This window comes from Sinocyclocheilus anshuiensis, unplaced genomic scaffold, assembly GCF_001515605.1.
Source record: "Sinocyclocheilus anshuiensis isolate Anshui unplaced genomic scaffold, SAMN03320099.WGS_v1.1 scaffold964, whole genome shotgun sequence".
In the NCBI taxonomy this organism is placed as follows: domain Eukaryota; kingdom Metazoa; phylum Chordata; class Actinopteri; order Cypriniformes; family Cyprinidae; genus Sinocyclocheilus; species Sinocyclocheilus anshuiensis.
In genome coordinates, this window is record NW_015552666.1 from 310,885 (window position 1) to 333,554 (window position 22,670).

The 22,670-nt window shown below is 40.1% G+C and overlaps 1 protein-coding gene across 1 annotated transcript; it reads left to right on the top strand.

Moving 5' to 3' along the window:
- The first annotated feature begins 14,538 nt into the window (after positions 1-14,538).
- Positions 14,539-19,383, top strand: LOC107667394 (keratin, type I cytoskeletal 18-like). The gene is made up of 7 exons (XM_016459063.1): positions 14,539-15,083; positions 16,813-16,895; positions 17,441-17,597; positions 17,952-18,116; positions 18,208-18,333; positions 18,446-18,666; positions 18,751-19,383. Exons 1-7 carry the CDS (start codon positions 14,643-14,645, stop codon positions 18,779-18,781), a joined length of 1,224 nt encoding a protein of 407 aa, XP_016314549.1. The 5' UTR covers positions 14,539-14,642; the 3' UTR covers positions 18,782-19,383.
- Positions 19,384-22,670: the final 3,287 nt, after the last annotated feature.

Genomic DNA, 22,670 nt, shown 5'->3' on the forward strand with positions numbered 1-22,670 from the left:
TCATGTCGACTTTAAAGTCCGCGTGAACCGGAAGTTGCTGCCGACTTTATTTCAGTGTAGTGACGTATTTCCATCTGAAACGGAATATTGAATAGAGGGCATGGTTTTATGTTTGCGCTCCTCCTCTCTGTCGCTCACTCATATCAAACTAACGGTTGGAGGGGTGTGTTTAAAAGGATCTGTTTCGACCTCACTCTGACCGTCACTAACGGTCTAAATAGAATGATAACCTTCGTTCCGCCTTCTCTCGAGACCTTATGTAAACAAAGTCATGCCCATGACCCCGGAGGCGGAACTCCCGCACGTATAAAAGCGGGTTTTACTTCCGGCTCGTTCTCTTTACCTTTCTCGCCTTGAGAGACCTGGTACTGGTAAGAACGATCTAATTTATATTTCACCATTCAATTCTTCACCAGATGGGGCAGGTGCCTTGAGTCCCTGTGAATTGTGGTGTTTTTTCTCTGCTGAATTGCAGTTGGTAGAATTTACTATCACTGCATTATTGTTCATTAGGCTAGTTATATATACTAGCAGTTCAATTGGGATTATTCTGTTTTGTTTTTCAGAGTATTCATCAGTGGATATTGAATATACTTCATTAAAAAAATTTGGTGAGTATTGTATATTTTTTCATATCACTGTTCGCAGTTGTTGGGATTGATAAAGGCCTGCTAAGTACGTTCGCGTACTGGTGCGGGTCTTTGGATTCGTGTCAGCTTGATATATTTCACTGCTGTTCGCAGCCAGTGTGTTGTGTGTGGCTTACCTACTGCGCCAGGAGTATTATGGCTTCTCAGTGCTGCAGGTTTTGTCGCTCAGCAATGGACCCTCGTGATGGGCATAGGGAATGTCCTTCATGCTTGGGGGTTGCTCATTTGAAAGAGGATGTGGATAATCCCTGCACTGCAGCTTGTGATCTACCTAGAGATGAACGAATTCGTCGCGCTAATAGGGCATGCAGCTCTGCTCCTGAGCGTGGTAGGGTGAGGGAACGTTCATCGGACAGGCATGGTCATAAGTGCCCACGCAAACACTCATGTGACTATCATGACTCCACACACAAATCAAGCCGAGAGTTTGTGGCTGAGGCAACTAAATGTCCAACGCCAGCTCCGACAACAGAAGGTGGTAACACTGATACTCATCTGCAGATCCTAGCAGCTATTCAGAGTTTATCACGGAGAATGGATCAGTTTGAAGCTAATCGGTCCTCCTCATCTCTACCTCCCGGTAAGGAGGACGTTCCAACGGATGGGCAACAGTCCCATCCTGGGGAAGGCGCAAAGGATGCTGGTGTGTTATCACTTCTGGCTCCCCACTGTCTCTTTGATGATACACAACAGTCGGGAGAAGGGAGCCAATGTGAAGGAACTCATTCAGACTCTGCAGAAGTTGATGATGAATCAACAATGAAAGAGGAGTTTCCTTCAAATACCCTTATTACTAAGGTATTTAGTGCAGCCAAGATCGTTGGCCTGCAGTCTACATTGCCTGATCCTGCTCCTGTTGGGGGTGTAAGGGAAGGCATATCTCAGAACAGTTCTGCACCTTGTATTCCAGTGGCAGACGACTACACGTCTATGTTGAGAACAGCTTGGAAGAAACCGTCTCAAAAGCCTCAATTTAATGCAGGCTGTAGACGGTTGGCCAATGCCCGTTATCCTACAGAAGCTTGATTGGGGGACATGCCGCCAGTAGAACGAGTGATCGCTGCATGGACTGCCTTAGGCCCCGTCCGTGCTTCCAATAACCCTCGTTGTCCCAGGAAGGAGTGTGCCAAAACTGACCGTCTGGTTTCACGGTCCTTTAATGCTGCTGCACGTGCAGCCCGTACAGGCAATGCTTTGGCTATCCTGCTAGCAGCTTTGCGAAAAACAATAAGCGCGGATGACCAAGATTCTAGGAACCTTGTTGATTCAGCTTTGGCTGCCCACTCTCAACTGACACATGATGTGGGGGAGGTAATGTCTTCGGCTATTTTATGTCGTAGACAAATATGGCTGGCACAAACCACTTTGCCTGACGCCATAAGAGGTGAGCTAATGAATTTGCCAGTGATGCCTGGTCAGGTCTTTCATTCAGACTCTCAAGAAGTGCTGGATAGGGCAGAGCGCTCTATCACAATGAGGGAAACTGTTCAGCGAGCCTGTCATAAACCTCCCACAGCCTCCAGGCAGAAGTATAAAGAATCCCAGGGGATGCAACAACCTGCTTGGTCTAGGCGCACGGGTAGTAATCCAGCTGTTGTTCAAGGGCAGAGCTTTCGTGCCCAAGGGCGGAATCCTCCCACATATTCCCAGAGGAAATCTCAGCCCGGGGGGGAAAACAACAGGGAAGTTCACGGAGGTATGCAGGCAGAGACGTACCTGCATAGGGATCAGGGGCCAGCCGTCGACTGTTCCTCCCAACTTTTGCGGGCCAGTTGGGAAAAAATTGTCTCAGACTCGTGGGTTTTATCCACCATAGCTCACGGGTACAGACTGCAATTTCGACGACGCCATCCACCCTTTTCAAATGTCCGAATGACTGTTGTCAGGGACCCACTACTGAACTCCATACTGGTAGAAGAGATAGAAAATCTCTTACAAAAAGGAGCCATTACAAAAGTGCCCTTCAACGCACAGCAGACTGGATTTTATTCAACTTATTTCATAGTGCCAAAAAAAGACAGCGGTCATCGTCCCGTTCTAGACCTCAAGGGACTCAACCAATACTTGAAAGTTCTTCCATTCAAAATGATCCATACAAGGATTGTAATGCAGTCCATAAGTGCAGGAGAATGGTTCACATCTCTGGATCTAAAAGATGCCTATTTTCATGTTCCAATTTGCCCAGAGCACAGGCCCTTCCTCCGCTTTGCTTTTCAAGGCCAAGCCTTTCAGTTCAGGGTTCTACCATTCGGCCTGTCATTAGCACCAAGAATCTTCACTCGGGTGGTTGCAGCCGCCCTAGCTCCCCTTCAGTTACGCGGGATCAAGATCCTGCCATATCTGGACGATTGGCTAATTTGTGCTCATTCTTGAGAGCAGGTGATTCGGAACACAGAAGAAGTTCTAGGCCATATTCAGTTCCTGGGGTTCACTGTGAATTGGAAGAAGAGCAGTCTCCAGCCCAAGCAGCAGGTGGATTTCCTGGGTCTACAATTCAATTCCTTGACAATGGAGGTATGTCTTACTCCTCGGAGAATAGACAGTAGAGTTGGGTCCGAGTCCACCTTTGTCGAGTACGAGTCAAGACCAAGTTACGCCCTATACAACGGTGGTTCAACTGTTTTCGTCTTCATCTGAGAGAGGACCGGAGGAAGAAGCTGTGTGTTTCACAGGCCTGCATGTGAGCCTTACTTCCCTGGAGGAACAGGCGTTTCCTTCGCAGGGGAGCCCCATTGGGCAATATTCCCCACAGGAGATCAGTGATCACAACCGATGCATCACTGACAGGTTGGGGAGCCGTTTGGGAGGGCAGGTCAGTGAGCGGCAAGTGGGAACCCCCTTGGTCATCAGAGCACATAAATGTGGGAGGGCAGATCAGTGAGCGGCAAGTGGGAACCCCCTTAGTCATCAGAGCACATAAATGTGCTAGAACTGAGGGCTGTTTATCTTGCTCTGGAAGCCCTATTTCCGATTATTTGCTACAAACATATGCTGATAAGAACGGACAGTACCTCTGCAATTTACCACATAAATCACCAAGGAGGGACGAGATCGCTAAGATGCCTTCAGGTGGCAACAGATCTATTAACATGGGCATGTCCACGGCTGTCCTCGCTAAGAGCAATCCACATTCCGGGTACAGCGAACAGAGCAGCCGACATTCTGTCCAGGACGGGGCCTCTCCCAGGGGAGTGGCGGCTACATACAGAGGTGATAGCCCAAGTTTGGGCTCAATATGGGACAGCCCAGGTAGATTTTTTTGCATCCACGGAAACAACCCATTGCCCGAGTTGGTACTCTCTCAAAGTGCAGGACGGCAGTTTGGGCCTGGATGCTCTGTCACAAGAATGGCCGACAGACTTATTGTACGCTTTTCCCCCCTTTCCCCTAATACCTCAAGTTCTTCGAAGGATCAGGGAAGGTTGCCACATGATTTTTCTAGTTGCTCCACGTTGGCCAGGAAGGCCATGGTTTTCAGAGATGATACAGCTGATTCGGGGTCAACCGTGGCAGCTACCATCATGGGCGGATCTCCTGTCACAAGTGGGTGGCCAAATTTGCCATCAGAACTCAATGGCTCTGCGCTTGTGGGTGTGGTCCCTGCAGAGCCCGTCCCTCAGCAGCTAGATGTTGCTGTGTGGGAGAATCTAAACAATTCCAGAGCCCCATCTACTCGTGCTAACTATGCCATTAAATGGAGAATCTTTTCAGAATGGTGTTTGGGCACAAATGTTGATCCAATAACCTGTTCCGTGCCTCTTGTTCTTAGTGTTTTGCAAATTCAACTAGACCAAGGCAAAGCGGCTAGCACGATGAAGGTCTATGCCTCATCTATCTCTGCATTTCATGGACGGGTTGATGGCCAGCCAGTAGGCCGACATCCCTTGGTATGCCAGTTTCTGAAAGGGGTTTGTCGTCTCTGTCCAAATCGCACTCTGCGGGCACCAAGTTGGGACTTGCCTCTCGTATTAGACTCTCTCACGAAGCCCCCGTATAAACCATTGGCTAACACAGATCTTAAAGCTTTGTCTCTTAAGACAGCTTTCCTCTTGGCCATTTGCTCTGCAAAAAGGGTAGGAGAATTATGTGCTCTATCTGTTAGCGACGACTGTCTACGTTGGAAACCAGAGGGCACAGGGGTGTCACTTTGGCCAAACCCTGCCTTTTTACCAAAAGTAATTAATCCCCAGTTTAAGAATTAAATACTGGAGATAGCTCAGTTTCAACCTCCTTCACAGACGAAACAGGAAGGCTTGCTTTCCCTATGTCCAGTTAAGGGCATTACGTACTTATGTGAATGTTACTCAGCCTTTGAGAAAATCTCATTCCTCCTCGTGACCCTGTTGACACGAGTCATCCTATTTAGACCATTAGTGACGGTCAGAGTGAGGTCGAAACAGATTGTAAGTTATGACTATAACTATGAATCTGTGAGACTGAAGGATGACCGTCACTCATCCTTGTCGCTCGGAACTCTGGGGCGTTCAAAGTAAGAGAACGAGCCGGAAGTAAAACCCGCTTTTATACGTGCGGGAGTTCCGCCTCCGGGGTCATGGGCATGACTTTGATTACATAAGGTCTCGCGAGAAGGCGGAACGAAGGTTATCATTCTATTTAGGCCGTTAGTGATGGTCATCCTTCGGTCTCACAGATCCATAGTTATAGTCATAACTTACGATATTCTGCCCAAGCCGTCAAACTGACATCATCAGAGAAGGACTGCCATTGCAGAGCAGAAGCAAATGATCAGATTTTGATTAAAGATTACCAAAACAAACATTTTTTTTCAGCGGATTAACTTGCACGGATTAATTGTTCACATCAAGACTAGCAATGTGCGCTAGTAAAGTAAATAAAGTCAATTTTGATTTCATGCCGACTTTAAAGTAGAGTCCTGCACGAGTCCTGTTTGGTAAACCCACACACACAGTATACTTAACAGAACACCCGACCATACAGTTATCGGACAGCAGCACTAATTTAATTCTGTACCCCACCCATTTGACATAAAGAACGCGACCCGAACCGCACCCGTATTAAATCTGCTACATCAGGTATAGGCAAATTATTTATTTTCTCATGTACCACAAGAAATCAAACCAGCATTAGGCATTCTAAGTTAGTGCTTTGAAGAAAAATAGACCAGCAGCGCAACATGGTAATTAACAGAAAAAAAAGATGAGAACGCGCTTCCTTTCTATAAACAATACAAAACTTTTGCCTACATCTTGTGAACAATAATATGCCAGGCTATTTTGAACAAATGTGCATGAACAGCTTCATACACACACTTATAATTCTTCATAAATTAAAAGACCATATTCAGATATGAGCCTTTACTATTAAGTGCGGTTGTCTCTCCTTAAACTCTGCAGTGTGGTCAGAAAGCGAGCAAAGAGCGCTCCCTAAGCTGTCATTCACTTGAGCTGTAGCACGAATGGCTATAGGCAGGGCCGGCCTAAGCCTTTATGGGACCCTAAGCAGAATTTTATATAGGGGCCTCTTGGTGCCGCCAATATGACTGATTATTGTCAATGCTTGATTATTCGCACACTTTAAATCTAACACATCCATTATCAATTGTATTTGTTGTAGCTGTGTTGCTTACATCATAGATCAGCTAACGTGGTCATTAAGGTTGTTTAAATGACAAAACAAATTAATTTACACATATTTGACAATCAGAGAATAGGCTATATCATTGAAGACAGCTTCCTTTCAGCGGCTACTGAACTGAGTCTAAATAGTCTTGTCTGTTGGACCTGCAGTCCTCCTGTGCCTATTGATTCCTCGACCCGCAACGCAAATGACATTGTAAATAATATTCCACCCGTTTCATCAAATATATGAGGGGTACCCGTGGGGAGCTAACTGCATCTGGTTTAAAGTGCACTGCAAATGGTCAGGAATATGTGATGATCGATGCTTTAGAGCTTGAGAGGGAAATTTTTCCCACCTGTCATGCACATTACCACATATTGTAAGAAGTTTTATTAAAATAAAGGGGTTGAAAAAATGTTGAGGCTCCGCCATTATCATGGCCGGACTTACCATTGGGCTTGACTGGGCTGCAGCCCATGGGCCCCGCCTTGTAGGGGGCCCCGCTTTTGACCACTTACGTTTGTTTGATGTGTTCAGTTATGCCAGTCAGAAATTGTGTGGCAGGTCATTCTAGCCCCACGTTTGTTTTGCGGTGCGCACATATACTAGGCATTAGGGTAATAGCGTGTAAAAACAGAAAAGCAATCTTTGGCATTCATTTAGGCTATTCAGCAGTTTCTCTGTCAATAATTAATAAATAAATAAGTAAACATAAAAATACACAAATAAAGACATAAACAATACCAATACATATAAAATAATACAAATGTTTAAAAAACAGTCTGAGTTGTGCGACACTCAATCGCTGTTTACGGATACCATAGGAATGAATGAGAAGTGCCATAAGCTGTATCCCACCTGTTGCAAAACGTCAGTGGCTTCTCTTATAAAACAGCATTTTTTTTGGTGTAAACTCTAAAAATAGTTCAATACAAAAGTATTGCTTAGTGTAAAACATGTTGGAGATTAGCCGATAGGTTGTCGATTCATTAAATGACAAGCTGTTTCCTCTAAAAAGCTGTTTATTCAGCATAGTGAAGCCTCTCCTCCATTGACATCCATTCAATAAACGGCCTCTGGTCTCCTACTGGCAAAGCGGAAGTGTTAGCATTAGCCGTTATGCTTTTTTGGCTAAAGGTTGCAGGCTTGCCTTCTAGTGGCTTTGATTTTACTTTCTTCTTCTTCTTCTGGTGTTTTATGGTGGTTTGGCAAACCAGCGAAAAAAGGTGCATTACCGCCACCTACTGATCTGGAGTGTGGAGTGTGCATAGATTTGGAAGAAAGCAAGAGAGAGATCAAGCCAAATACATGCTGAAAATAATAATTTTACTGACATCTGGACGTAAGTCTACTGGACTATTCTCTCCGCAATCGCTGATGAAATCGGCCGTGTTTTCTCTGCATTAGCGCTGTTTTGCACTTACTGTTCGTTAATTCGTTTACTGGATCCTTGGACTTTCCAGGAGTTTACCGGTTTAAAATTATGTGATCACAAAAGCCTGCTTCTTTTCATTTTAAGATATTATTTTCATTATAAAGTACTGATTCAAATTAGTAATCAATAATTAATTATAATTCTACTACTCTGCGCCGCCTCCCCTGACTTGCTCTCGCGCCCCACACACTCCGCTTGCATCCGGCAACATGTCAGAAGTGCCGGTACGCACAAAAAAGTGCAAGTACTCTAAAGGCTAAAATATAGAAGTGCCTTACCGGCCCACTTCAAGCACGGCTTTTAAAGAAATATTATCAACTCCCAGCAATCCTAATTCTTGAATTAATTGAAATCTCTCACTTTCATATGCAGAACACTCAAAAAGAATATGCTTCACTGTTTCTAATTCTCCACATTTGTCACACTTTCCCGATTCATGCTTACCTGTTTTATGAAGACTATAGTTTAATGCTGAATGAATGAATTTCCAATTCTTAATCTTGAAATGATGACATCTTTCTTCCTATTTCCATATCATTTCCAACACACTCCTGAATCTGGAACAGATGTCTTCCTTTAGACTCACTATTCCATAACTTTTGCCATTTCTTACTTGCTTCAATTGATATCATTCTCTTGAATTCAGCTTTACTTAAAGCTAAATTAATTTCTATTTGTGGATGATTTAATGCTTTACCTCATTTCCATCCACACCCACATGTGCAGGCACCCAGAGGAATTTTATCACTATCCTTAACTGCCTTATTCTAAACAAACTTTGTAAAACTTTAAATACGAAGTCTTGTCGGGCTTCAGATTTACCACTTAGTAGGCTAGTGAGCACAGCCATTGAGTCAGTACATATCACAGTTTTGATTTTACTTTCTTTGCACGTTCGCTTTGTGAGCACTGGGTCAGTACTTCCGCCTACGTCACTCGTGACCTTTCCAACGTGATTATGTAATACAGCTAGTGCGTAATGCGAGCTAGTGCAAGACTAGCATTTGTTGTTAAAAAGTATATAATTTTTTATTTTTTTTAAGAAAATGACGGATCGTTTCGCTAGTTAAGGTCCCTATTCCTTGGCTGGGATCGTATAGAGCCCTTGAAGCTGCATTAAAACTGCAATTTGGACCTTCAGCCAGTTGGCCATCATTGAAGTCCATTATATGGAGAAAAAACCTGGAATGTTTTCCTCAAAAACCTTAATTTCTTTGTGACTGAAGAAAGAAAGACATGAACATCTTGGATGACAAGGGGGTGAGTAAATTATCAGGAAATTTTTTATATATTTTTATAATAACCATAAGATGTGTGAGAGAAGGGCTTAAAGAACAAAATAGTCAGCCGCCGTTTGACACCCCTGCACAACCTGAAGTTGCAACCCCTCCATTTTCCCATTGAAGAAAAAAGCACCCCAGATCATGATGGAGCCTCCTCCACTGTGCCGCGTAGAAAACATCTCCAGTGGGATCTCCTTGTCATGCCAGTAACGTTGGAAGCCATCAGGATCGTCCAGGTTACATTTCTTCTCGTCAGAGAATAAAACTTCCACCTTTCAATGTCCAATGTTTGGTGCTCCCTTGCAAATTCCCAAGTTTGTGCCGTGGGAGGAGACGTGGCCTTTGAAGACGCTTTCTGTTCTTTAAGCCCTTCTCTCGCAGATGCCGTCTTATGGTTTTTGGGCTGCAGTCAGCATCAGTAAGGGCCTTAATTTGGGTCGAGGCTCGTCCTGTGTCTTCACGGACAGCTCATCGGATCCTCCGGCTCAGTGCAGGTGAAACTTTTTTGTCCCATAACTCTCAGGATCTTTTAAGAAATGTAAAATGACTGTCTTATTGCGTCCAACCTCGGCAGCGATGGTGCATTGCGAGAGCCCTTGCTTGTGCAGCTCAACAATCCTGCCACGTTCAAAGACAGAAAGCCTTTTTGCCTTTGCCATCAGGAGATCATGACAGTGTGACTGCCTGAAGGACAATGACATGAAAGCCATATGTTTGCACAGATTTTAACTTTTTAAGGCTACTTTCTATTTTTTGTCTCTTGCTCCTCTTTCTTCTTTTGGCATTTTGAAGCAATACTTACAACCTGGTTACAATCCACCAGAGCGAAATGCGAATACTTGTAATGTTTCCCCCGGTCTTAAGATTTTGTTCAGGAGTGTATTGTATATTAATTGTACTATATATGAACCTCAAAGCATATTTAAATTTTTGCGTATTTTGTGTAACTCCATAATCATGTTCTAGTTTAGGGCATTTGTAGTGTATAGGTTTAGGGCCCAAACATAACCTCAAGTCCAGGGCCCCAGGGCCCCCCGGCCCCCTAAGTCATGTCCTGGCCAGTATTATTGAATTTCATTAGTCTCGGTTATGATATTAAAATATAACGATTTTAATGCAAAACTATAATATCTTGCTGCATTCCTGTAATTTAAAAAAAGTTATGGTGCCTTGCAGGCAAAAACAGGTGACTGTCGTTAAAACAGATCTTTAAGCAGGAGAATTGCACCACAACTGGTTTCCCTCTGGGGCACCAGGGGGTAAATCTATGACAGCGCTAATGAAAAACAATTAGCTCATGAGTGACAGCTATGTGAAAGCAGGCATAACATCTGTTTGCTTTTGGATAAATGTTTCACCGAATGAGAAAGCGTTCTTTATAAGTACAAGGTGCTGAAATGAAGGACAGAGTTGTTTTACATAAACAGTATAACTTAAACAGTACCTGTAATAATTCAGCCTAGCACATCCATGTATCACTATGCCACAGTGGGAACGGTTGCAAAACTGTGAATTACAGTAATAAAGATAAATTGAAAAAATTTCAAGTAATCTGAAAGAAAAAAAAAATGTAAAGTTGGATTGCTGCAACATAATTTCAACCAGCATTAGCAGAGAGAAATGTAGCGTAGAATGAATAGACAGTGGGCTCTGCAGACGAATATAAATGCTAAATGTTTTGAGCCAGTGAATTAAGAAAGAAAAACCGTCTGAGAGCTGAAACGTGCTAGTGGTAAACTAAATAAATTACATTATGAGTCTGTTCTGTGTTTCCAGTTTTGGCGGTTTTTAGCACTCCCTAGTGGCTGTGTTCGGAACTGCTTTATGTAACAGAACACTGACAGCAGAATGACATTTGAAAGACTTCTGGTTTAGACCAAGAAATTTGGCTGGTTAGCAAGGTCTAAGTAACTCTTGTACATAGATATTACACTATTCTGTGGGCAAAAAGCTTCTTTCCATAGACAGGAATTCAAAGTAACTAATCAAAAAATATTTTGCACTCAACGTAAGTATTTCATGAACCTGTAAATGCTAGTGAAGGGATTGGGACTTTGTGTACTCTTGTGGTGCTAATCAGTGTTGTCAGGACGTCATTTTCCTTCACCCAATTTGACCTTTTCTTACCAAATGAATCATGAAAATAATTTCTTAATCTGCTGCGAAAATCTTTGTGGCATGTCACATGTCACAGACACACCGTCTGTCGCACTAATCTGTCATAGCATACTTCACCCCAACCAATCATACATCTCACAGACTTTTATCTTTGCCTTAGTCTACAGCCTCACAAAACAAGATAACTCACGAAGTAAAAATCTCAATGACATATTATTATTGCACATAAAAGTCTTTATATCAACTACTATTTATTTTGAAATAAAAGATTCACTTTTAATTGCTTATGTATGATGTTTCTTAGTACACATTTGTCAATAGAGTCATACTACAGCATATTTCTTTACAGAGATAATGATTACACTATTACTAGTAAAAACAGTAACATTGTGAAACTTAAAATATTACAATAGAATGACTAGAGCCATTACTCCAGTCTTCAGTGTCACATGATCACAGTATGCTGATTGGGTACTCAAAACATCTCTTATCATTATATAAACATTGAAAACGGGGGTCTGTTCTTCGTACGTGGATTACTCAGTTAGCTGGATTTTATTGTTGACAATTTGACGATCCAGGATTGTTAAATTCTTCGAAGCTCATCCCGAAGTTGCTGTCATAGCAACAGGTCAGTTAGCTCAGGAGCAGGCTTATTTCACGTAAACAGGATTAGATTGTGTCATTTTAAGTGAAGGTACTGAACGTCTGTCTCAGCCACTGCTATTTTCATTACAAGAGCAGCATATGAACCAGCAAAAAAAAAAGACAATTATTTTGAAAATAATTAAAATGTTGTGTAATTGTTGCAGTCATACACACATTATGTAGGCTACAGTTTGTCTGAGTCGTGCATTAATTTCAGTGGTGGGCTTTTATGTAGGTGGCTTGATGCATTGCATGAGATCATCCAGATTCATCTGGAAATGGGTGCAACTCCAATAAAAATCCACTCTTTTTTTGAGTCTGTTAAAAAAAATGCTGTCAGATTTTCATTAATATAATGACAGTAAATCTGAGCATATTAGTTAAATAATAAGCCTACTATTTTAACTACTTTCACTGCATTCATGTAACTGAGAAATAGAAATAAAAAACTAGTTTAGGAGTGGGTGAGGTCACATGTTGTAAAGGGGGCAGGGTGGGGCAAATTCCTTCATTCTAGAGTGTGACTCACTGTCCCTTCATCTTCCTGCTTTTTTGGCACTCTTTTCCTCTCTAACTTTCTCTGCTTACTCTCTGCCAGCTATGTCTGCCAACTTTTCATTGGACTCTTCATTTGTAAACCATTAATCTGATGGCTTGTCTGTGCTCTGCAGACCTTATCAAACACAAGGCAGATCTTTATCCAGACATGTGACATCCACTAAGCTACTGACTGGAAATAATTCAGTAATGAAGTGAGAAGAGACTAAACAGGATTTCTTGTGATCAGCTTTCTATCCTCCTGATTTAAGTGATGTATCTCAGTATGACTGTTGTTGATGTGCACAGCGCAGTTTTGACTAACCACAGGAAAGGAAATGAAAATGCTGCTTAGAAACAGACTGGTACAACAAAACACACACATAAGGTTGCCATGTGTATGATTGAAACAAACACTGCTTTAAGGTCTTGAATGCTAGATGTACTTCTCTGCATCTATAGCAAAAGCTCTAGCTGGAGAGCATGCAGGAGACTTAAACCATGAAGAACAGAGAAGAAAAAAGAGGGTTTTGATCAAACCATGCACTTTTTTCCTGCAGGGTAGTTTGTAATTTGTATTCAGAGCTCCCGGAAATCATGGGACAGATGACTCATCCTGTAGAAAACCAAAGCTCTATGGATACCCCATCCAAACAAAGACACTGCAGATTGCACTCTTGACACAGAGAAAGCACTATAACCACCGACAAGAGCAAGTTAGCAAAGATTCTCATCCAAGTCAGAGAAATGTTCTACGAGAAATTAATTCAGCCTCTAAATAGGCAACCTGCTGCCTGTTACATCGTACGTATTTTAAATTGTGAATACAAGCATTTATTTTTAAAAAGTGAAACATTAATTGTTCCTTGATGCACGTTGACAGTTTGTAACAAGTTACAAACACTGCAAGTATTTAAAAAATGGACAATTTAAAAAAAAAACTGCTGAGAACATTGAATTCAAGAAAACAGATGTTTGGATAAGCATGTTAAGAAAAGAAAGAAAGAAAGAAAGAAAGATCAGCTTTCAAAAATGCTTTGTGCATGTATACTCCTCAGGTTTCTTTTACCTCCTGGGTGTGTTAAGCTTCTGGGTGTCCTGTTCTTTGGATCACAGGTATTTCAAAGCAACATCTTTATCATAACAATTAGCTATGTGTTATTGTTTTGTTTGTTTTTTCTTGCCAATCTCGGATTTCAAAACCTGTGATATTAGAGCTGGGTTCACACTGTACAGTTTTTACAGTCCTTTATAATTGTTGCTTGTTCAATATGATCTCAGTGAGCGCTTGCACAAAATCAATATTACACATCACAGCCAAGACTATGGTTTTTCATAGGTTTTCCAGGTTTTGTGCTACAACAAGAGAAATCATCAAGAGAATTTGGTCTTAGCAAAATTGTTACCAAAAAGTATACATTTTAAACCCTAGAGAGGTAGAGATTCACACTGTTCCCTTTTTACTGAACTCCAACCATTAAGACATTATCTTGAGCTTTTGCATTTATCACCTTGTTCTTTATACAACTCCCAAATGTATTCTGTGTTAGTGTTGAGCCTTTATCAAAGTTTTTTTTAAACACATATTTGGACAGTTATATAATTTTGAGCAAGACCTTAAAAGGTCAAAAGCAAGTGAGACTATTTGTAGCGCTGCAGTTTGCAGAAACATCCCAGTGAATAAGTTTAGATGCCTTAAAGTTAAGCCAAAATGTAAAATTCTCATGTTCCAAAGTTGTATGACTTCCTTTTATTTGTGGAACATGAAGATATTTAAAAAAAAAAAAAAAAAAAAAGTAAATTATGGTATTTGGGGGTGAACTATCCCTTTAAGGATCTAAACTTAAAAAAAAAAAAGTTTAACTCTAGTTCACATGTGGTCTTGGGAAAATGCAGACAATGCTGTCCCAAAGGTGCATGATCAAAATCATAAACCATTGTTTTCTCTCTCAGCCCCTGTTTTTCTTAGTTAGACTTGTTATTTAAGCATTGTGGGACTGAAAGCACATAATGAGCCTGAGTTCAGGGCTGTATCTCGTTGCAGTACATATATGTGGCCAGATGAGCTCAGAGATTGGGTTTGGATGGAGGGAAGCAGAGGGGTGAAATTGAGGCAGAAAAGGGAGAAAGGATGTGGGAAGGGCGTCAGAGATCACCGAAAAAAGTAAGGGAAAAAACAGACCATGTGGGCAGGGTTGTAGCTGGTCAGTGTGCATGTGTCTGTGAGTCAGAGAGAGAAAAGGAGGAACAGAAAGAGTTTGGTGGGGGTATAAAAGCCTCGCAGTTCTCTTCCTGTTGCTCTCAACGACTTGCGTCCCTCAGCATACGTTCATTTTCTCGTGCAGCCAGTAACTTCCTTCCTCCACCACCATGAGCTTCTACGCACCTCAGGCCTCTCACGTCTCCTTCACCCGATCTGTGCCGGTGCACCGTGCCGCTAGTACGTATGGCGGGGCAGGTGGACAGGGCACCAGGATCTCATCTGTCTCTTCCATGTCTCTCCGTTCTACTCCTAGAAGTGGGGGCATTTCTTCTTCCACAGCCTTCAACGTGAGCTCAGCCGGCATGGGTGCTGGTGCAGCAGGGTCCCTCAGGGCGAGCACTGCCTCCACAGGGCACATCCTAGGCAACGAGAAAGGCCAGATGCAGAATTTGAACGACCGTTTGGCCACATACCTGGAAACGGTACGCCGGCTAGAGCAGGAGAACAGCAAACTGGAGATCCAGATCAGAGGGGCCCTGGAGAAAGGTGGACCAGAAACACGTGACTACAGCAAGTACAATGCAATCCTGGATGACCTGAGGAGGAAGGTGAGAGACATTGCTGGGTTTATATGCTTTGTCTGAGCAAACTGCAAAAGGAAGCATTTGAGAGTTTGTGAGAGCAGCCAGTTATTTATCTTAGGAAGAGGAGGAGATACCAGATGTTTTGAATTACAGCAATCAAGTTGAAATGAAGTAGCAAAACCTAGAATTAAAGTAAAGGTTTTGCACAAGCAGAAAACAGCCATTTTATGTATTAATTTCAACAGAACACAAAGAATAGTTTATACTTATAATGTAGTGTACTGAGGAAAAGAGTGCAAAGATATTTTACATGCCAATTTATGGTATGTAAAATGTATAATATAATATAATATAATATAATACATAAACTTGAATAAATCCAATTTACAATATAAAAGCACACTTTTAGGTTAACAATTTTTTTTCCCAGTTTCTGTTGCGGATGTTAAACTCATGAAAACTTTTTTGGTTTCTTTGTCACCAAAACCTGAGCCTGTTTAAGTCTAAAGAATGTCTTGAGAACATATTTAAAAAAAAAAAAAACGTTTCTGTAGTGTTTATGAGAACCCTTCAGTGTAATAAAAGTGCATGATCAGATTTCCGTACATCTCAATGGAGGGTGTGGCACACGCCCTGGTCTCTCTCTCCTTTCTTTTGTGCTTGTTCTGCTTTTCTCTATATGCATTCTGGTTACAACTGAGGAAATTCCTCAAAACCCTCCACATTTGGTTTTAAAATCTGTGCAACCATGACAATGGTCAACACAAATATAACATTCATAAGCATTTCTAAAGCATTAGAAGAATGTTTGATGGACTTCCTACAGTCTCTGACTAGAGTCATAATGCAAAACAGATGTGGGATAAGCAATTGCACACACGCTCAAGCACCCACAAAGCCACAACGGCACTCTCTCGCACACAACAAGAATGCAAAAGAAGAACTCCATCATTTATAACAGATGTGGCTGAGTCATTACATAACATTTATAGTTCCAAAATGTCTAATCTTTGCTTTAATTACATTTTTTTCAATTCAATTCAACAAAATTCCAGTTGTAAAACTGCAAAAGCAGAAAACTGAGCTAATAAAAAAAGGCTCTAAATTAAAAAGAATGCTAACTATATTTTTTATTTAGGAAAATTAAGACATAGTTTTAATACAAATATTATGAAATTTCAGACAGCTAGGTCTGATAAGCAGAAGCGCATGATAATATGTACCAGCTTCCGCTTTCACCCGTGCAGGATGTGGCACATAGACAAATTTAGTATGAGTATTGTTTGATTATTCCTTAAATTCAAATGTTCTGCACTATGCACATACTAGATATTACACAGATATTACATATATATATATATATATATACACACAGATATGCACAAATTCTCTCACATACAGTACATCAAATATAGCAATAATAAATAAATAAATCCAAAAAATACAGTCAAATCCAAGTTTGACTGAAAAACAACTCTGTCTTTTGTCTCATATTTTATAGTCCTGCTCAGTCAGACCTTTTCATGCACCAGTTTCATAAAGAAAGTTAATACAAAGTATAATTCAATATCTGATTCCAGGTCATTAGTTGATTAGGTAAGAACTCATACGTCTGAACCTCATTCCAAGAATGCTGTAATTAAAACCATCCGAGAAATCTTATCTTTTATAGAGTTGCTACAAGAAAAAAAAGCTGAAAGGATGTCAAAAACAGGTTTTGTTTGGTGAAATATGTGCTTTGTTTTACCTGTAGGTGTTTGATGTCACTTCGGACAATGCTCGTCTTGTTCTGCAGATTGACAATGCTCGTCTGGCTGTAGATGACTTCAGAGTCAAGTCAGTTTTCAATATTGCACCACACAACAAGCATCTTAAAAACACATCTTTGCAGCTTGGTATCAAAGGAACATGCTTTTGTGCTCATTTTTAGAATCACAAAATGTGACCCTGGACCACAAAACCAGTCATAAGTCGCACTGGTATATTTGCAGCAATAGCCAACAATACTTTATGGGTCAAAATTATTAATTTTTCTTTTATGCCAAAAAACATTAGGATATTAAGTAAAGATCATTTTACATGAAGATATTTTGTAAATTTCCTACCGTAAATATATTTAAAAATTATTATAATTAGTAATATGCATTGCTAAGGACTTCATTTGGACAACTTTAAAAGCAATTTTCTCAATATTTTGATATTTTTGCACCCTCAGATTTTAAAAAAATTCAAATTTTAAAAAATTGACCCTTATGACTGGTTTTGTGGTCCAGGGTTACAAATAGACACGTCAGAAATCTTCAGCCTGACAGATGCGTGATGGAGGACTGTTATCATGCACACCTATTATGTCTATTATGACTATTATGTGTGTGTTTTAGGTTTGAGAATGAGATGGCCATCAGGCAGTCTGTGGAAGGAGACATTGCAGGTCTGAAGAAGGTCATTGATGACACCAACGTTGGTCGCCTGAATGTGGAGGGTGAAATTGAGTCCTTGAAAGACGAGCTTGTTTTCCTCAAGAAAAACCATGAAAATGTAAACAACCATTGCATAAGAACCACTTAACACTAGGTGCACTAGATTCACACACAGAATGAGATTCTCACATCTCTGAATATGCTGAATATGGATTTCATGTCGTTTGATGAACACATCTTTCTTTCCTGTGTTGATGTATTATCTTATCGAAGTAGAAATTTGGAAGAAGAAAAAATTATAATAGTCTTTTGATTTGTCTTAGCCATTAACCACAATTTGAGGGAGGAGCTAATTCTAGAGAGCATTTGATTGGACAAAAATCTGTGACATCATCGAAATGCAGGAACCGCCACCATATTATAATTTCATACTCTAAATATCACAGATTTCTTTTCTGCTCAACTTTGACAGGAAGTTGGGGAGCTGCGAAACCAGATCACCCAGTCAGGTGTTCAGGTGGATGTTGATGCACCAAAGGGGCAGGATCTGTCTCAAGTGATGGAAGAGATTAGGGGTAACTATGAAAAGATGGCTCTCAAAAACGCAGAGGAACTCAAAATGTGGCACGAATCCCAGGTACAGAACCGGTGACTACCACATGACAATAATTTTGCTTTAACTGAACTCAAATATCTCCAGACAAATCTAACCGACTCTTTCTCATCAGATATCAGAAGTTCAGGGGCAGGTGGCTCAGAACACAGAGGCATTACAAGGTGCACAGATGGAGATGAATGACCTACGGCGACAGGTTCAAACACTAGAAATAGAGCTTGCATCCCAACAAAGCCTGGTAATGTGCACATGCACACCATATTATGAAAGTTTCAGATATCATTGTTGCAATTTTAATAAAATTAGAAGTTTATGTTGAAACTGTCTGATGAAACTACCAAACTTTATAGAAAGCGTCGCTTGAGGATACGTTGCGGAACACGGAGCTACGTTCAAACGCAGAGGTGGAGAAGTACAACAACATCACACTGCAGCTTGAAGCTGAGCTGTCACAGCTGAGGTCAAATATCACAGAGCAGGGTCAGGAATATGAAGCCCTGCTTAATATTAAGATGAAACTGGAAGCAGAGATCAACACTTACAAGAAACTTCTAGATGGGGAAGACTTCGAGTAAGAGATAAAATAAAACTTTCGTTTTTGTATTTTACAGTGTATCATATATATTACTGATTCTACTTTTTCTTTGTTGTTTAGGCTCCAGGATGCACTAGATGGCCGAGAGTGATATTACTAGCAGCAATCTTGAAGACCAGACCACAAAATGTGGGCTAAACAACACTTCAAAACAACTTTAATATTTTAGATAGCATTCACATGGAAACCTGTGGCGAATTTGTATAATTTAAAAGTCCCCTTCTACTTTGTCTAGACTACAATTTATAAAACAGAACATAACAAAACAATTTCAACATTGTCATTTACAGGGTAATTGCTTTCTGTCAACAAAGTCTGTTCCACCCTACAGTCCGATTTTACACAGACGTGCAAGTTACGGAACAACAAAGGCAGCTTTTAGAACATCAGCTGTGTATTATGAGTCTTTATAATACATAACTCCATGTCATTGCACAAATTAGTAAACTTACCAATTACAATGAAATGTGAAGAGAAGTGTGAACTACTCTACAGAGTCAAAGCAATAATGAAATAAAAACATGCTTTCTAATTGAAAAAAAAGAGTCTAGCAAACATGAAATCTTTTATGTACAATGGTTTCCTCTTTAAAGTTGCATGATTTGTCCATTAGAGTTAACTCTTAGTGAGCATGGAGGGTCATAGGATGGTGTATTTCATACAAAAAGTCATTAAAACCAAAGTTTCATTTTAGTCTACTGCTCATTTTTCTGTCTTCAGGTCGTTTTCAGGCAGGACAACATTATTGTGCACACATTTTAAATTAAACTCTATCAAAAAGGTAATTAGCTCTTTCAAGGCACGACTTTCATTCCAACCATATTGAGCAGTACTTCGTTTGTTTAATAGGAGTGATCCATTTAATATTTGTGGTCTATGTCTTAATTTTTAAAATATGAAATACAAAATAAGTCAGTTTTTGGACTAACACCAAGACAGGATACAAAAAGAAGAATTTGATAGACAACATTTGAATTGATAGGTACAGATGTTTTAGTTGCCAATGCTGTTAACTTCTACTTAAAAGATACACAAGTTTGTTATAGCATTAAATGTTAGCCATTTGAAGAGCTGTGAAGGACCATCTGGTTCCACTCCAATAAAAACTTATTACTACAAATCCATATTCTAGTCTATCAAACATTTAATTTTATCAATGAAATTAAACCGTATTAGAACATGATGGCCTGGTTTCACAGGCAGGGTTTAGACTAAGCCAGGATTAGGCCATAGTTCAATTAGGACATTTAAGTAATTTTTATTAACATGCCTTAGAAAAAACATTACTGGTGTGCATCTTGAGACAAAACAAAGGCACTGATATATTTTAACATCAGTCAGTGCAAGTTTATTTCAGTTGAAACAGCTCAGATTTACATTTTAGTCTGGGACTATAGGCTTAAACCTTGTCTGTGAAACCGGGGGGATATCATGCTATGTGTTAGCTAATTTTCCTAAAACAACGAAGCATAGATAAATCTGGAAAAGGCACTAGGATTTGTTTACTTGACTTCTGCACAATGAGCTAATGCCATGATAGCTAATTTGCTTGCTGGAGATCCATTGTTTGGGCATTGTAGCCTCCAACTAAACAGATTAGCAGCAAAAATCATGTGGATTGATTTTGAGTTATCCAAACCGGATTCAGATTATGCAAATAGCTACAAAAGTACCAATTCTAATAAACAAGATTATTAATGCTTGATTAACAGTCCTCAAAGAAAAATTACACTTTGGCTTCACAAAGGAAGCTATTTTAAAATATAAAATCAAGAATAATAGTCATTTACTTTGGGACTATAAGTTTTTTAACTAAACCACATATTTTGCGACACATTCTGACACACTCTAAAGCATTCTGAAAGAAAAAGCTACTTTACAGCAACAGCTAAGCTGTAACTAAGCAGCTAATCACTAGCGATGTTACATTCAAGCTCTGAAGCTTTTACGTATCAAAACACACACATTCACAATAAAGCACTGTATTGGAGCTTGATTCGTTTTGCCAAAAACACGTGAACTATGACGTCTGAAGCTTCGTTATCCTGAAAACCACGTGACTGCTTCAGCATGGTTTAAACGAAACGAACCTCAGCGCCGTTTCCTTTACATTATAATGCGTTAGCATTGTTTTTTTTTTCAGTATCGTAATTTATATATTAAACTCAAATGAACTTTGCCTATTAAATAGTCTAAAGACTGCAGGCAGAGTTAAAATAGACAGAAAGCAGATTTAATTTCTGAATTTATGTTTCATTTATTTAACTTATTTTAGTCCCAGAACACCGACACAAACGAATGACTTTGACAATGACCATTATTTATATAGGCTACAATAAAATAAAACAAAGAATCAGTTGTACAATCAGATGTGAAACCATCGGCTGTAATGGAACACAGCACTTTGGGAGGTGCTATTAATTTTTATGACCACTAGATGGCCACAACATAAACTGTGTTGAAAAGCTTCACGTAATGAATTAACCTTTTTCCGATTTTTTTCCCGCTGGTGCAGAAACGCTTCACTTTGCCATCACTACTAATCACAGCGACAACTAAGAGTGTAGGCTATTTAAACTATGAGATTTTTGGGAGAAATGTCAAGTGTTACGTCAAATTAAACTGATATCTGGTGAATCATAAGCTGTGAACTGACATAGCCTATTTAGATTATATTAACCAGAAGTCCACTGTCTACTATACCTAAATATATTCAAATCAATTTTTGATTATATTCATAATTGATAATATATATATTCATGTTTAATAGTTCCTGCATAATTACGTACATAAAGAAATATATTTTGTGTTAGATCAGTTACCTGTGTCGGCAGTGCGCAGCTGACACAACCACCTTAACGATTTCAATATATAGCTTATCCTGTGCGAAAAGACCATAAACATTGCAGAAAACATGTTAAGTAACAATTAATTTACATACACATAACATAAAAACTAATCCTGCGTGACTGATTACTCTTCAAATCGTGATTTTAGGTCAGTGTTTCGGCTGACAGTCAATGATGCTCTCTGCCGGTAGTAGAGTAGTAAGACGGCCGCTCGACCAAAGTTCCGTTGGCTTCACCGACTGGAACGATGCTTTACATTTCCTGTCTCTGGTGTTTCTAATCAAATTAACGTATTTTCCGAACCGGTAATATAACGTTAAACCTATGAAAATTAAAAAGCTTAAAAGTTTAAAAAGCAATAGTTTCATCACTTTACATTGTCAAAATGACCGTCTTTTTGCAGTAACTTGTCATAGTTTAATGAGTGGGTAGATGACATGAAACGACCCGCGGTTAGCAGCATTGAAAACACAGGAGTGCATGTATCCTATAAACAGCTCCTGATCGGGGCGAAGTTCGCGGGATTTTGTCAACAAAATGATAAGAGCTCTCATTATTTGTACATTTTCTTTATTATTTCACACATAGTATTTTAACTTAAGCGCTGCCATGCTCGTTTTTTGTCATCCTCTGTGCTGCTGCGCATACAGCGCCGGACACGGACATATTTGCTGGTACGCAAAATAAGTACTTCACAGAAATTCCTTATGCTTATTGCTGTTACTATGGTAGCCAACAACAGCATAGCCCTGCGCACATATTTATATTTAGTTATATTGAAAAAAGTTTCAGTTTAATTAATATAGTCGATCTTTTTACCCCGTTTTAACATTGATTTCTATGGAGACCGGAACACGAGAGCACCCAAACGGAAGTTAGAATCCATCATGCCGGTGTTTTGACGATTTGTGCTACCCGCTCAGATTGTGCTACCTCCCATTAAAAAGATAGGTAGCACAAATCGATAGCGAAAAATGTTACCTATCAGATTGTGCTACCAGCATCTTATCCATGTGGTTTGAGGCTTTTTTAATGTCCATACCTACCCCTACCCTAAACCTACCCGTCCACACCTACCCTTACCCTAAACTTACCCTTAAAACAATGTAAATATATTTTTGGTAGAACAAT

Excerpts from the sequence above, each read along its gene's own strand:
- LOC107667394 (XM_016459063.1), top strand. The coding sequence starts at position 14,643 with ATGAGCTTCTACGCACCTCAGGCCTCTCACGTCTCCTTCACCCGATCT. Across the intron at positions 17,598-17,951 it reads TCAAGAAAAACCATGAAAAT|GAAGTTGGGGAGCTGCGAAA; the intron begins GTAAACAACCAT and ends CAACTTTGACAG. Across the intron at positions 18,667-18,750 it reads CTAGATGGGGAAGACTTCGA|GCTCCAGGATGCACTAGATG; the intron begins GTAAGAGATAAA and ends TTTGTTGTTTAG.